Source organism: Oreochromis aureus, linkage group 23 (assembly GCF_013358895.1).
Source record: "Oreochromis aureus strain Israel breed Guangdong linkage group 23, ZZ_aureus, whole genome shotgun sequence".
Classification (NCBI taxonomy): Eukaryota; Metazoa; Chordata; class Actinopteri; order Cichliformes; family Cichlidae; genus Oreochromis; species Oreochromis aureus.
Window position 1 is genome coordinate 25,346,309 of NC_052963.1, and position 15,121 is coordinate 25,361,429.

Consider the following 15,121-nt stretch of genomic DNA (forward strand, 5'->3'; position numbering starts at 1 on the left):
AATCCTCATGTGTTATCCATCCATGAGGTTTCAATACTATTAACAAGACAATCTACCTGTGTGAAAGTAAAGTTTAGGTTGCGTCTATAAATTGTGGTGACACATGGCATTGAAGAAAAACAAAGTAAAATCACTTCCATCTAATTGAGATTTGCAGGGAGTGAAGTGTATCACAGTTGACATTAAGTGTACACCTGGACAGGTTACCAGTCTACCACAGGGCTAATACGGAGCGATAAGATAATCATACACATTCATTTTTTTTCACCTTTCTTTGTAATTTTGCTTTGTGACATTGTATTTATTTTTATTGAACGAAGTTGATGTTATGTGTTTTAATTGCTGTGACATTAAATTCTCAATACTCTCATTTTGAGAAATCAACCTTTGAAACTCCATCCATCCATTCGCTTCTGCTTATTCTTTTCAGGGTCGTGGGGGGGATGGAGCCTATCCCAGCTGTCTTAGGGCGAGAGGCGGGGTACACCCTGGACAGGTCACCAGTCTGTAGCTTGGCTAACACATAAACATAGACAACGATTCGCACTCACATTCACTCCCACATTCACACCTATGAGCAATTTTCCAATTAACCTATCCCCACTAAGTGAATGTCTATGGAGTGTAGGAGGAAGCTGGAGGACCCAGGGAGAACATGCAAACTCCACACAGAAAGACTTTGAAAATATATATTTCAAAATTCCAGAAACTTTCGTTGCAAAGAGTGAAAAGAGTAAAAAATAGAAATACACCTGGACATGTTATTCTCTGGATTTAAACTAGCCTGGTAACTGGTGTGTGTTCAAACCAGTGTCATGCATATCAGTAATTTTTATCAGTTCAAAAACAAATGAATTTGAAGAAGAAAAACCTTTTCAGCCAATAATCTAACCAAATTTAATTCAAAGTGCCTAAAGAATTCTGTACATGTAGTGGCTTATGCACTAATATGATTCAGATTTTAAGTGGTAATCAGTGTAAAAGTCTGAAACCTGACCTGAGAGTTTCCAGTTTAAAGAATGGACTCTCGAGGCCAACAGACAAAAGCTTCACTCCTGAATCCTGCAAGTTGTTGTTACTCAGGTCCAGCTCTCTCAGACTAACGGGCGGGGAACTGAGAAGTGAGGACAGAGCATCACAGCTTCTCTCTGAGAGGTCACAGCCACTCAGTCTGAAAAACAATGATAATAGTGGTTAAATTAAATCACTTAATATTGAATGTAGAAAAGAAAAACAGAGTGTGCACTACAGTTCTTGGTTATTTAAAATAAATCAAAACATGTCTCAAATTTGTGAAATATAAAACACCTTAAATTTGGCAAGTAATAACACAACTATGCCTATATAATTAAATCTAAACCAGTGAGGAGCTGGTAGATTTAGTCATACTTGTGTAGTACCCACTGGCACAGGCACACTAGGCACAGTCTGTGTTTTTTTTGTTTGTTTGTTTTTGTTCTGTTTTGTTCAGGTAAGTAGAATAAACATTTTACACAGACACAAATGAGTGCATTTTACTTACAGAGCTTTGTTGGAGGCTTTGACCACAGGCAGTAGACTTAGAAGAGCCTCCTCTGAAGCAGAGTATTTCTTTAGGTCAAAGACATCCAGATCTTTTTCTGATGACAATAAGATGAAGACCAGAGCTGACCACTGAGCAGGAGACAGTTTATCTGCAGAGAGACGTCCCGATCTCAGGAACTGTTGGATCTCCTCCACTAGAGAACAATCATTCAGTTCATTCAAACAGTGGAACAGATTGATATTTTTCTCTGCAGACAGATTCTCACTGAGCTTCTTCTTGATATACTGAACTGTTCCCTGATTGGTCTGTGAGCTACTTCCTGTCTGTGTCAGCAGGCCTCGTAGGAGAGTCTGATTGGTCTGAAGTGAAAGACCCAGGAGGAAACGAAGTAACAAGTCCAGGTGTCCATTTGGACTCTGTAAGGCCTTGTCCACAGCACTCTCATAGAAGTATTCATCTGTTTCAGACTGATGCGATGATTTTTGTTGCTTGTCCAGTAGATTAACTCCAGAGTTAATAAATGACAGATGGACATGAAGAGCAGCCAGAAACTCCTGAACACTCAGATGGACAAAGCAGAACACCCTGTCCTGGTACAGTCCTCTCTCCTCTATAAAGATCTGTGTGAACACTCCTGAGTACACTGAGGCTGCTGTGATATCGATGCCACACTCTGTCAGGTCTGATTCATAGAAGATCAGGTTTCCTTTCTGCAGCTGCTCAAAAGCCAGTTTTCCCAGAGCCTCAACCATCTTCCTGCTGTCTGGACTCCAGTGTGGATCTGTCTCAGATCCTCCATCATACTTGACTTTTTTCACTTTGACCTGAACCACCAGGAAGTGGATGTACATCTCAGTCAGGGTCTTGGGCAGCTGTCTTTTCTCTTTGGTTTTCAGCACATCCTCCAGAACTGTAGCAGTGATCCAGCAAAAGACTGGGATGTGGCACATGATGTGGACACTTCGTGATGTCTTGATGTGGGAGAATATCCTGCTGGCCTGCTGTTCATCTCTGAATCTTTTCCTGAAGTACTCCTCCTTCTGTGAGTCATTGAACCCCCTGATCTCTGTCACCATGTCAACACATTCTGGAGGGATCTGATTGGCTGCTGCAGGTCGTGTGGTTATCCAGAGGCGAGCAGAGGGAAGAAGATTCCCCCTAATAAGGTTAATCAACAGGACATCCACTGTGGTGGACTTTCTAGGGTCAGTTAGGATTGTAGTTTTGTGGAAGTCCAGAGGAAGTCGACACTCATCCAGACCATCAAAGATAAAAACAACCTGGACGTTTTCAAAGCTGCAGATTCCTGCTTGTTTGGTTTCAGTAAAGAAATGATGGACAAGTTCCACCAAGCTGAACTTTTCCTCTTTAAGCACATTCAGCTCTCTGAAAGTGAATGGAAAAATGAACTGGATGTCCTGGTTGGCTTTGTCTTCAGCCCAGTCCAGAGTAAACTTCTGTGTTAGGACTGTTTTCCCAATGCCAGCCACTCCCTTTGTCAGCACTGTTCTGATTGGTTGTTCTCTTCCAAGTGAGGCTTTAAAGATGTCTTCTTGTCTGATTGTTGTTTCTGGTCTGTCTGGTTTCCTGGATGCTGTTTCAATCTGTCTGACCTCATGTTCATCATTGACCTCTGCAGTCCCTCCCTCTGTGATGTAGAGCTCTGTGTAGATCTGATTCAGAAGGGTTGGGTTTCCTGCTCTAGCAACCCCCTCAAACACGCACTGGAACTTCTTCTTCAGAGAAGATTTGAGTTCATGTTGAAAATCTGGAGCAAATATTTCTGAACACACACAATAAATACATTTAATGATGGAATTATTATTTAGTGAATACACTTACATTTTTCTTGCCTAAAGAATAGGTTTTTGAATCTATGTTGGTCCATTTCTTGAGACATTCTTAAATTTCCCATTTATGCAGCAGCTTAAATCTTTAAATACATCCTCTTACTGCTCTGCAGACAGTCAGCCAGTTCCTCCTGCCTCATTCTCCTGAGGAAGTGCAGTGTGATTTTCACAAATCCTTCTCTGTTGTTTCTGTTCTCCTCTTTATCTTCACCCTCCAAGACCTCCTCATCCTCTTTCTGGCTCCCTAAGGATTCTGGGTAATCTGAACTTAGAATTTTCTGGATCTCCTTCAGCTCATTCTTCACAAAAGTGATGATGTTATCCTCCAGTCGCTGGAACAGAAGATGATATGAATAATCCAGCCAGACTGAAACCATTGACCAAAACCTCAGATGATGGACACATTAACAATTCAGTGGTCTATAAAGTGCAGTATGGGGTGAACAGAACAGATGTAAGAGCAGTTGTTCTGCATGTACAGACCATAAATACAGAGTCCAAATGTGTTTGATGCTGGTTGGCAGGTTGATCAATGGGAACCTTTGAACTCTCCTGGTCCACTCTATGAAGAATCATGAAGAATTAGTTCACATTATGACTTTCCACACAGAGATAAATACAAGCTAAAGGACACAAGAGATGCTTTGCTGTTTGTCTTGGTGTCAAACTGAGAATCTTCTCTCTGACATTTGAGAAGATCAGATCAGATGAGAAGTATGAAGAGTTTTGTTTTGGATTTTGTTTATTTTCATTTTTATATTTCGGACTAGTCAGGTCTTAAATTTTAAAATGATAAATTTATCTTAACCCCTCTATGAAGTACATCCCGTGAGATCAAGAACTTTGTGAACATTCTTCCCAGAGCTTGTTATTCACCTTCATTATTGTCCTTTTTGATAGGTTTTTGTGGCTGACATTAACTCAGAGTCAGAAATCATGGCTGTTATGTTTGTCTTAAAGAAAGACATAATTAATCTACTTGACATTTTTATGACTTAAAAATGGGTCACGCTCCCAAAGTAAACCATATATCTCACTAATTAGGAATTTCTTTAGCATCAAACAATTTGCACTATCAAAAAGAGCCATAACTCATCATAATCACCAGGTGAACCTCATATAAAATAAAAACTATAGAAAACAAAAACTTTCTAAACTAACCATTAGTACTAATTATTAGCTTGCAAAACAAACGCTCTTCTTTAACAGGTGTTCATATAGTAGTATAACATATGAAATAAATGTATTTAAAACGTGTAAATAGGTCAACACAAATCCAGTACATAGGTACAAACATCTAGCATAATAATTCCCACTCCAACTTCATGGCCTTCCAGTGTATTTAGGTCAATTGTGTTAATACAATATGTAAAAATTACACTCACTATAGAAACACATCCTACAAATACTCATTCTTCAATCTTTGACTGCTGTATTTATGAAAAGACAAACTCCAAAAACACACAGCTTTACATATGAACATAGAAATGTGTGTGAAAAGAGCTGAGCTGGCATTAAACATAATGTAAACATTTTAAGAAACAGCATTTAGTGACACATTACCTCTCTGCAGCAGAAGAATTTTCTTTAAAATTAACATTAAAGTTCTTTGACTCATCACTTTTTAATGACACACAGCTGGGTTCAGGTTTCTGATACATCCTGATAGAGAAAAAAACCCAAACCACACTTTAGGTTAAAGTTTTAAATTCTGTAAAGAATTGTGAAACTAAAATAGTTTTGTATAAACTAGAAGAAAACTAATTCCAAGCATGATGGATATGATGGAGCAAACTACAGCAGATATAATAAATAATCCAAAACTCAAATCATTCTATTCAACAATTTGTCATCTGAAATATTTTTTGGCCCCATTTTAATGCTGAGACATACTTAGTCTGTGTCAGATAAATGTCTTTGTTTCAAATCAATATTAAAATCATTTAAATGGTCGCTCTTTAAGGACACACAGCTGGGTTCAGGTTGATGTTTACGTTTAGTTCCTCGTTTCTTCCTGTGAATAATGATGGAGCAGTGATGTGAGTGCTGAGCTGTGACATGGAGAAGAGTCATGGACAGTTAGAGATGCTCATCTCACCTCTGAGCTTTGGTCTGGCTCTCATGTTCCCCACACAGAGTGGTTTTAGAGGGAGGGACTCCCTCCTCTCTGTCCTCACACTGATCCATGCTGCTGAATTCACATCAGCTCACACACACTTTCTACCTTCACCTGCAGAGGAAACACAAATCAGTCATGTGCACATCAACTGAAATCCTCCTTTCCATCATGTGTGCTGTCCAAATATCAGCTGCTTCTTTTGTCCTTCCTCTCAGTGTCAGCTGAATGCAGTCAGACAGCAGTGTGAGGCAGAGGAAGCTGCCAGCAGCTGCTCTACTTCTACTATCAGTCCACTAGATGGCGCCATAAAACACACATGATGCATTCACTGACACACACTGACTCACTGTGACTGGAAATTTCAGTCCATTAAGCCTCCACTCATCTGCATTGTACCCCCCACCCCCACCACCACCACCTGGAGCCAGGAGGGTTTTCTCACTGAGACTAGCCTTCCTATCGTCTTTGGGTCAAATCTGACCAATTTATAACCTAAAACACTCATAAATATTGTGTTTTACATCTGATTACCCACTGAACGACCTACTGAACTGAATTTGGTGGTGAAAAATGTTTGTTATGCTAATTTAAGAGCTGTTGAAACAGACCGGTCAACACTAAAGTAAGGGGTGGGAGGTAAACGCGTCAGGAGGACTAGATGCAGGAAACTCAGTCGCTTCCTTTGGCAGATCTAAATCTCAGACTAAACAATTTCACTCTGGCTGAGTGAACAACTGTGGACAGAAGAGATACTAGATGATGGATCTTCAAATTCCTCATCACTAGAATGTTGTGCATCTGGAGACAATGAAAAAAAGTGAAGTCATAGAGCAAACTGCATTTAATTTTTGAAAGTGCTGAAGAAGAGTCTCCACTCCACACATGGACTGACGCACAGGTGAGCTACTTCCTGGAAGGAGTCAAGACTCCACCTGAAGCAGGACAGGAAGGAGGTGCTCAGCAGGAGCAGCAGACTTTAACGTGAAAAGTAAAGGTTCCCTCTTTTCTTCTTTTTCCTCACTTTCAACATCTTCTCTGATTTTCCTGTAAATATCACTCTCCCAGGTGACACAGGAACATCTCCCTCCTTTCCTTCCTGTTGGTATTGGATTAAATCTGCCCTTTGATTTCCCTCCCACCAACATGTTCAGGAAGCAGGCACAGCATAACTTCAAAAAGCCTCCTCTGATCTCATAAATAAGATCAAATCAAAGTTTTTCTGTGTCTCTACACAAACAGAAAGCATTAAAGTTCAAAGCTCCATTCTCATTGAGGATGAGCCATTTTTAAATACAGATCATGTTGGGACACAATAAGTAGCTGTGAGCCAGGAAATGACTGGAACTGAATTGGATACAGGCGTGATCAAATTTAAATTTGCATTGCTGCTGCTTTCCACGCAGCCAGCCCCTTGAACTTTGAATTGTGGACTTTTATGCTGTCTACCTTTGGGTCACCCACAGAAGTGTTTGGCCTGTAGGGAAATTAACACGCCTTCTAAAGAGCACAGATGGCCACATAAGAACAGTAAAAGTCGCAGTGCGGGATAAAACGTATACAAAAACCTGTAGCATGTCTCATCCCCCTGCCTTCACTTCCTGAAAAAGACCGTTGACTATGGTAATTTACACATATTTCCTACTAGAAATATGGGGGCGGCTGTTGTAAAGATTCTTGTTTTTCTCACCCTTTTTTCCCTCACTCTCCTTCAGCTCACCAGATTGACCTTGTTTCCCTTTCTCACCATTGATTGGCTCTGGACTTTGTCCCTTAATTGCACTCACCTGGCACACGTTATATAAGGACTGCACTCACTTACAGCTCACTCTTTTCACTCTCACATGGGGTGGGAGCTGAGGTGAGTTTGATTTGGTCTCTTGAGTTTAAACCTTTATTCTTAAGGTAGGTTAGTGACTTGTAGTCCAACCTTGTTTTCTCTTTTAGAGTTTAGCAGTCTGTGTGTGTCTTCCTTTAAGTTGAGTTATCACTGATTACAATTCAATAAACTGAAATATACTTCAACAGATTGATTGCTGTTTTTTTCACATTCTGACCGGATGGTGATAACAACCTCAAACTTCCTTTGAACCTCCTCATTAACACAATAATGAACTCCTCCATAAAACAATCTGGCCATCAAAATCAAACTGGAATCCGTCACGTGCACCAGTGTCACCATCACATCTCCAGTTTTATAGTTTGACTATGAGCCCAGAGCTTCAGAGTCAAAGTGAAAACTGAGTCCTAATAAACATCTCATCACAGTCAAACTTCTCTGTTAAAGAGGACCAGACAGTTCTAGATGTGATGTAAAGTGGATGGTGAGAAACATTTCATGATATTGAAGCCAACCTGCAGTCTTCTGATTAAGACACTCAGACAGTTATTCTGATGTGAGGAGAATACATCTCTACCTACAGACTCTAAAAGTCTGTGAGCTGATATTTGTAGAGTTTATTGTTGGAGGAACTTTGTGGTTTGATTGCCAAGACATCAAAGATGAAATAAATCTCTACATAAACACGCTAACAAAACCTCAGAGAATCAATTAATCCCAATTAATTATTGGGTCATATCTCCAGTGTTTCCTCGGAGGGGGCTCTCTGCACCAGGGCTGTGATTGACCGTGGCTGCTGGGGCTCTGTGGGTCCTCTCAGCCTGGCTGGGGGGCTTCTTTGCCTCCCTCCTGCTGTGTGCCCAGCCTGGAGGCTGCGGTCTGTGACCGGCTCCAGGTGCAGACGGCTCCCTGTGATATTGTTTCCTCACTTGGCTCATGTGTACCCAGCCCAATTTTACTCTTTAAGTGTGCGTGTGTGTGTGTGTGTGTGTGTTGGGGGTGGGTGGGCTGCTTTTAACCATGTAAAGCACTTTGTGCTACATTTTTTGTATGAAAAGTGCTTTATAAATAAAGATTGATTGATTGATTGATTGATTGATTGATTGATTGATTGAATCAAACTTCAGTTCTGAAACTCCACTTTCACAACAAAAGCTGCAGCTGCAGAAGTTACTGTGGTTTTACTAGAGAGATACAGTAATCAAAACAATCCTGAATTAACATTTCTGACAGATTTCTATGAAAATAAATAATGGTGGTAGACATGGAGCCTCCGGGGAAGAATAAAACATCACAGTTTGTCAGTTAGCAGAGTTTTTAAATGGTTTTGAAAAAATCAATTATTCATTTAATTCAATTTGCTCATGATTCTATATATGCAGATTTTGTGCTTATTGAAACAGAAGTTTATTTAGATGAAGATAAAATGAGTTTTCATTAACAGAACATAGAATGACATCTTTCCAGTTTTATCATTACCCTATATCCACACATTATCAGCAGAGAGACAGGCTATTTAATTTTACCTTGTATTTATTACAGATTTTCCATCTATCCACACATCACATGTCACATATGTGATCATTCACACTCCCTGGTCTCCTTTTCAGCCTGTTAGTATTTCATGTGTTGTTTGTAGGGACTATAGAACTGGTGTAGCTCGTATCAGTGGCACTGTGACTGACTATGTAGCTGTGAGGGACTAACTACAGAAGAACTGCAGTGAATCCCTCAAAGCCTCCATAAATCCATCCTGCAGTATCACTGCAGACTGACAAGCAGCACTCAGGGGGAACCAGCAGGGGGCGCTCACTGATTCCTGTTAAATATTCTCCATGAATTATGAAGAATATTTAACAAATGAACATGAACCTTGGCGCTCCATAAAACAACTTGAGTATCAGTCAGACTGGAGTCCAGCATCTGAACCATCTGAGCTAAAATCAGAACTTGTTTTATAGTTTATAGTTTGATTTGTGAGGCTGTATCTAATCTAATCTAATCTGTTCAGAGTTCACAAGAAAACTGAGTCTTAATAAATATCACGTTACAGTCTGATCTCCTCTGTTAAAGAGGCTCAAACAGTGGCAGATGTGATATGAAATGCAGAATGAGAAACATTTAATGAAGCTGGTAACAACCTGCAGCCGTCTGAAGACACTGACACAGACTGTTCATCTGAAGAGAAGAGAGTAAACCAAATATCTACTTGTAGATGTTGTCAAGTTTATATTCAAGGCACATTTTGGTTTTGAGTCTTTATCCAATGCATCACAGTCTTCATCTGTTCTCTGCATAAACACACTAACAAAGAGCAGCAGCTGCTTTGTGATGAAGACGAAACCTCAGAGACTCTAATGAATCAAAGTTCCACTTACTCAGCTTCTTCCAATGACCTTCTTCACTCTTTGGTTCTCCACTGTGTGGAACACGTCTGTTTAGAAAAACAGAAAATCCTTTGCTTCTTCTCTGTGATCTGGCTGCCGCCACATTGAACACTTTAAACCAAAAAAGAGTCTTAAGATGCAGCTCAGACCTCAAAGATCAGCTGCTGCACCTTAATATGTCTTTAAACTTACCAATGATTACAACAGCAACAACTTCCTGCTGTGACTCTGATGCTGTAACACAAACAGACACAGCCACACCCAGCCTGCTTGTACAAATATGAACATTTGTACTGCAAAGGTTCAAATATTAACAAATCTGTTTATAGACTACTTCTTCCAGTTAGAGTAGGTACCAGCAGCTACTTCAGACATTTGGAAGGAATCATGTCGGATAAATATAAGTAATAAATAATGGATGAATCTAATTATTTGTAAAAGTTAAGTGTTCCTGCAAAAAAACAACAAAAATAACAACAACAACAACAACAATAAAACAACAACCCCTAGATAGTGTGCAGTGAAATGTGCTGCCCAGTATCAGAAAGCTTTGTCTCAGTCACAGGTCACAGATCCTCCAACAGGATGAACCAAAACAGGGCTAAAAACTGAAACGTGATTCTGCTGAACCACAATTCAAAACCAATGTCTGTTTTTCATGTTTCAAGTCCAGCATGTTTGAAAAGGTTTGGTCAGTGAGACTGAAAAATAGCTGCATAAGTTACCATTGGGAACATACCCCTGTAAGAACCCTGACATTACCTTGATAAGATCAAATCCTGCTTCGTAGTGCAGACCTCAGTAAGAGGACGTGTTCCAGTTAGATTCTTATATGTTGTGAGTAGAAGGACTAAGAAGGACTGGTGTTTCCCAGTCTGCAGTCTGCCTGCAGAAAATGAACCAATGGAACAAATGACAGCTGATTATTTCACACACATATTTCAGCTCACAGCTTTAAAATTACAACATTAAACCATTGTTACTACAGAGAATCCTAAAATGATTTTTATAAACACACTTTGATTTAATATATTTCTGAGAGAGATCAACAAAGATCCATGAAAAGGACTCCGATTTATTATTTTCATTTCAAGCCAATAAATATTCCCAGATTAATCATTTATCACTGGAAACATTCTTCATGTGATCATGATTCTGTTTGCCTGTAGATGTAGTTCACGTTTACATCGAGACATCTTCTTTAAATGTAATGGTTCAGCAACATTTTATCTGTATTTAAGAATTTTGAATATTTCAGTGGAAAATGCTGTCAGAGCACATAAAGACTACTGTAGATGTTCAACAACTCCTCAAAAATATATTCACTGATGTTTAGAATCAGTCATGTAGGAAAAAAGCTGCCCTGATGTCCACAAACTCAGTATTTCTAGATATGTATAGATCTTACTGAGATCACCGGCTCTGTCTCTACATTGATGATAGACTGATGATGTCAGCACTCATGTTGCAGACAGCAGCTCCAGTGGGCGTGTCAGTGAGAAAGTCAGTAACAATTGTGACTTATATGTAATCAGCTTTAAATGATTATGTTTAAATTTAATAAAGTGTAGCAATAAAAGTTCATAAAAACTTTTGGTCCGTTTAATCCAGTCACTCTCTGAGTAACACCACTCCACTTTGGGTGTAAACAGCGAACAATAGCCTACTTCCTGTTAGAAGAGAGCCAGAGGTTTGTGACGCAGTATTTTTATTTCGAGGTTTATGTTGAGGCCGCATTTTGTAGCTCAGTGAGCGACATAGCAGCGGCTCCTCGCCGCCTCCTCCACAGTCTAATTGAGGCAAACTGCCTTCAGTCATCAGTAAGTGGATCCACAGTAACAACGACTCTGAGTTCAGCTGCTGACTATCAACTAACTGTTTCTGCTCTCATTCCCGGACTCTGATCGCACACACTCACAGAAAATGGTGAACAGGTTACCAGTTGCTTCGAGTCCATTACTGTGAACTATGCAGCAGCAGATTTGTGATGTTTGTGCTGGAACTAAGCTGCACACAGCTGATGTTAACTAAAAAAAAAAAAAAAAATCACAGACTGCTTCCATTACCTTCACATGGATATTCACACCGACAAGATCATCTGCGACACCAAGTTCAGGACAAGTGAAAGTGAAACTTTAATAAAAAGAAGAAAAAGCTGGGACAGGAGGGAGGGGTTTGTGAGAAAGCTGGTGCTCGGAAACATAAGTTTAGAGTCACATCCTTTGTTTATCAATCAATCAATCAATTATTTTTCTACAATAATTAAATAGATTCAACATCTTTCTTCAACAGAATTGCAGACTTCACAGATGGTACCTTCCCAAAGGAAAAAGTACTATAGCTTACTAGGGTATATTAGACTTAATAGTTACTATATACAATAATGGACTTCTATACATTTTACATCAGATGAAAACTTCGGTTGTAACATTCAGATAATTATTTATTAAAAGGTAGACATTTTAAATGATAATAAGAAAGAAAAGTATGTCTTTGTGCCCCCTTTTCCCTGTTAATGCCCTACCTGGCCCCCTGGCAAAACTTTGCTAGACCCACCCCTGCACAGTTACCAGCTGTCAGCTACGTAGAAAAGGATCCTGGTGTAGAAAGTAATATTAAATAAATTATAACAACAGCTTATCAAGATTAAACGTGCTGCTGTTGTTCAGCCGCTGGTTTCCTCTTTCTGGTGCAAAGTGGGCGTTAAGCAAACAAGAGAGAAAAGCCGATCAGCTGATCATTGATCAGTTTCATGATTGAAGTAGCAGCAGGAGAGGGAGGGAGAAAGAAGAGGCAGTCGATCCATATATCGGTTGCTAAGCTTAACGTGGGAATGCTTTACAAACATTCAGAGATAAACTTACACACTTGCTTTACTTCTCTGGGATACCTTTCTCTGAGATGAAATGGCAGTTTGGTAGCAAGGCTCCAAATGCTCAACCAGACCGCCAACAGGTCTCGCACGCCACAGCCGCTCTATCACATGACGCACACTGCTCCGACATGCTAAGGTCATGAGCTGGGTTACACTATGTTGCAAGTTTTGTGAGGTGCTTTTGTGATAGTTAATGGATCGGATTACATTTTTTATTTCTCTCCAATATTCGATCCAGTAATTTAGGTCAGTATCAGACCGATATCGATACGTAATATCGGATCGATCCATCCCTAGTATAAGATATCTAATTTTTCTGCTGATCAAACAGGAAAGTCAAACTGTAATATGCGAGCTAGTCAGACAGTTTTATTTTTAGATTGGAAACTAAACAGGCTTACAATAAAAGTAGAAAACTGGAACCCAGGAAGACAAAATAATGATTCAGCAATGTACAAAGCCGGGAACTAATACACTTATAACTGTTTTCTAAAGGATCGTTTAATGCCATTACAGGAAAGCTAAAGTCTAGCTATCGCTTCATCATTCTAACAGCAAAAGTAAAAATCACAATGAGCCCTGGATGCTCATTAAACTTGTAACCATAGACAATAATGTGTGAATGTCTCTGAGCAGTTTGTAAATTCATCTTTTGGGTAACTGCTGTTCAGTGATTCCTCTCAGAAATCAGAGATTTTCTATTCAGTCAGCTGCACTTTGTTTGCTGCAGAAGTGTCTCAGCTGAACTGAGCTTCAGAGAAACACAACATACTGATTGTCACTGTGAAGCTTTAAGTGGAAAAGAAAAACAAGATGTGGATCCTGGAATAATCGTAGCTTCCATCTTGACCAATTATAAAGAAGTTTACAAGGAATCATTTAGAACAGTTATAAAACATCAACTGATTGAATCCATGAATCTGAAAACGTGTTTCTGAGTGAAAGAGACAAACATGTACAGACTATCTGTTCAAGAGTCAGAGTGTTTCTCTAACAGGAGGAAACTCTTTACACTCAGCACAGAGTAACTGAAGCACCAGGAAACCAGACTGTAAATCCAGGATAAAGAGGTTCAGTGAATGTGGTGTTGAAGGTGTGGAGGTGGATCAGAGTGTCAGAGGAGACTCTGTAGAAGGACAGAGTGCCAGCAGGACAGTCCACATACACTGCTACTCTGTTAGAGACAGAGGAGGAGGAGGAGGAGGAGGAGGAGGAGGATGGGGGGTACAGATATGTTTCTCTGTTACCGTGTACGACAGAGTAACCCTTAACATCAGAGGAGAACAGACTCCAGGACTGATCATTCCTTCCAAACACACAGTCTTTACTGTCTCCTTTTCTTCGGATTGTTCCATAGCTCACTGATATTTGAACCTCTACTTTCCACTCGACCTCCCAGTAACAGCGACCAGTCAGACCATCTCTACACAGCAGCTGAGGATACTGGTAATCAAATCTGTCTGGATGATCAGGATATGACTGAACCTCCTCCACACGTGTCGCCTTCCTGTTGTTGTCAGACAGTTTAAGTTCTCTGTTCACTGTGTTTGTGTCGATTGTGAGTTGACAGGAATCTGATGGAGAGAACAAACACAATCCAGCTGCAGTTATTGATCCATCATCTGTTCATTGATTGACACGTTGATGATGACTCCTGACATCAGAGATGTGAATGAGTGATGTGACAGTTTGAAGATGGTTGAATGTGTGCTGCTTTGTTTTCATGAATCACATTAAAAACACACTTACACTTCCTCAGACCTGGTCTCAACCATCGGACTCCAGCAGGCTCCACCCTGAAAGGAGGAGGGGGGTCAGACCAGCACAGTCTCTTTCAGCATGCACACATGGACATTACATCTCATATACATACTGTTAGACCCTGATAAATGAATATTTGGACACATACACTTTAATCAATACATGGATGAAATTACTGATGATTTTGACTGATCCTGGATAGAAATACACATAGATATAGAAATGATTTGATGCCACACTGAAGAAAGACTACTAGTTACAGCAGCATACAGGACAGAAGAAAGTGAATTAGAGATATATTAGAAAAGTAAAAACAGAAAAAGGTAAATAATGGGGCTCTATGGGTGTAGGTGACTGGGCAGGACAAAGCTGGCCCTCTTTACCAGACTACCAGTTTGTGGTTTTGAAACAGTCCCTCAGCGTCTCATTGGGTTCCGTCAGGTCGCATATTTTAACAATTTTGCTGAATTTCTTCAGGGTGAAATGATGTGGATTCAGGCTTTTAGAAATCCACCACACCCCCTCCGACCCGATCTACAGACTTCACTGCTGATGGTGTTTTATTCACCTTGGAGATGTAGTCTGAAGCAAATGTTGGAAGCTGTGATCTGAAAGGCTGAGTGGGGATGGGGGGTGGCCTGGGAATCAATGCGTGGAGTTGCTTATTATCAGGTCAGCCTGATTGTCATTTCTAGATTAAATAACTCAGTGAGTTAGTGTAACGTTCATCTGAAGTGAAATTAATCTGTGGAAATGGAAGGTTTCTT

The 15,121-nt window shown here is 40.0% G+C and overlaps 2 protein-coding genes and 1 long non-coding RNA gene across 4 annotated transcripts in view; all 3 read right to left on the reverse strand.

Moving 5' to 3' along the window:
- LOC116319830 (NACHT, LRR and PYD domains-containing protein 3-like) overlaps positions 1–15,121 on the reverse strand; it is a gene marked incomplete at its 3' end in the record, with an annotated part of 38,394 nt that overhangs the window by 7,690 nt on the left and 15,583 nt on the right. The gene's annotated exons all lie outside the window — the stretch shown is intronic.
- LOC120436096 (NLR family CARD domain-containing protein 3-like) lies at positions 1,519–5,464 on the reverse strand. Its single transcript, XM_039606494.1, has 4 exons — positions 4,939–5,464; positions 3,859–3,937; positions 3,479–3,707; positions 1,519–3,308 (listed from the first exon to the last, which is right to left on the reverse strand). The coding sequence occupies exons 1-4, from the start codon at positions 5,034–5,036 to the stop codon at positions 1,519–1,521; spliced, it is 2,196 nt and encodes a 731-aa protein (XP_039462428.1). The 5' UTR covers positions 5,037–5,464.
- On the reverse strand, positions 5,541–12,062 carry LOC120436098. Of its 2 annotated transcripts, none has more exons than XR_005610133.1 (4): positions 11,785–12,062; positions 9,911–10,604; positions 9,710–9,765; positions 5,541–5,605 (listed from the first exon to the last, which is right to left on the reverse strand). It is a non-coding gene; the product is annotated as an uncharacterized LOC120436098 (long non-coding RNA). The 2 variants fall into 2 exon arrangements; XR_005610134.1 differs by having other exon boundaries at positions 5,565–5,605; positions 9,710–9,829.

Bases quoted from the DNA above. Each gene is read 5' to 3' on its own strand.
- LOC120436096 (XM_039606494.1), bottom strand. From the start codon at position 5,036: ATGTATCAGAAACCTGAACCCAGCTGTGTGTCATTAAAAAGTGATGAG. The intron at 3,938-4,938 runs GTAATGTGTCAC...GATTCTTCATAG, and splicing joins AATTCTTCTGCTGCAGAGAG to AGTGGACCAGGAGAGTTCAA. The intron at 3,309-3,478 runs GTAAGAGGATGT...GTGTGTGTTCAG, and splicing joins GGCTGACTGTCTGCAGAGCA to AAATATTTGCTCCAGATTTT.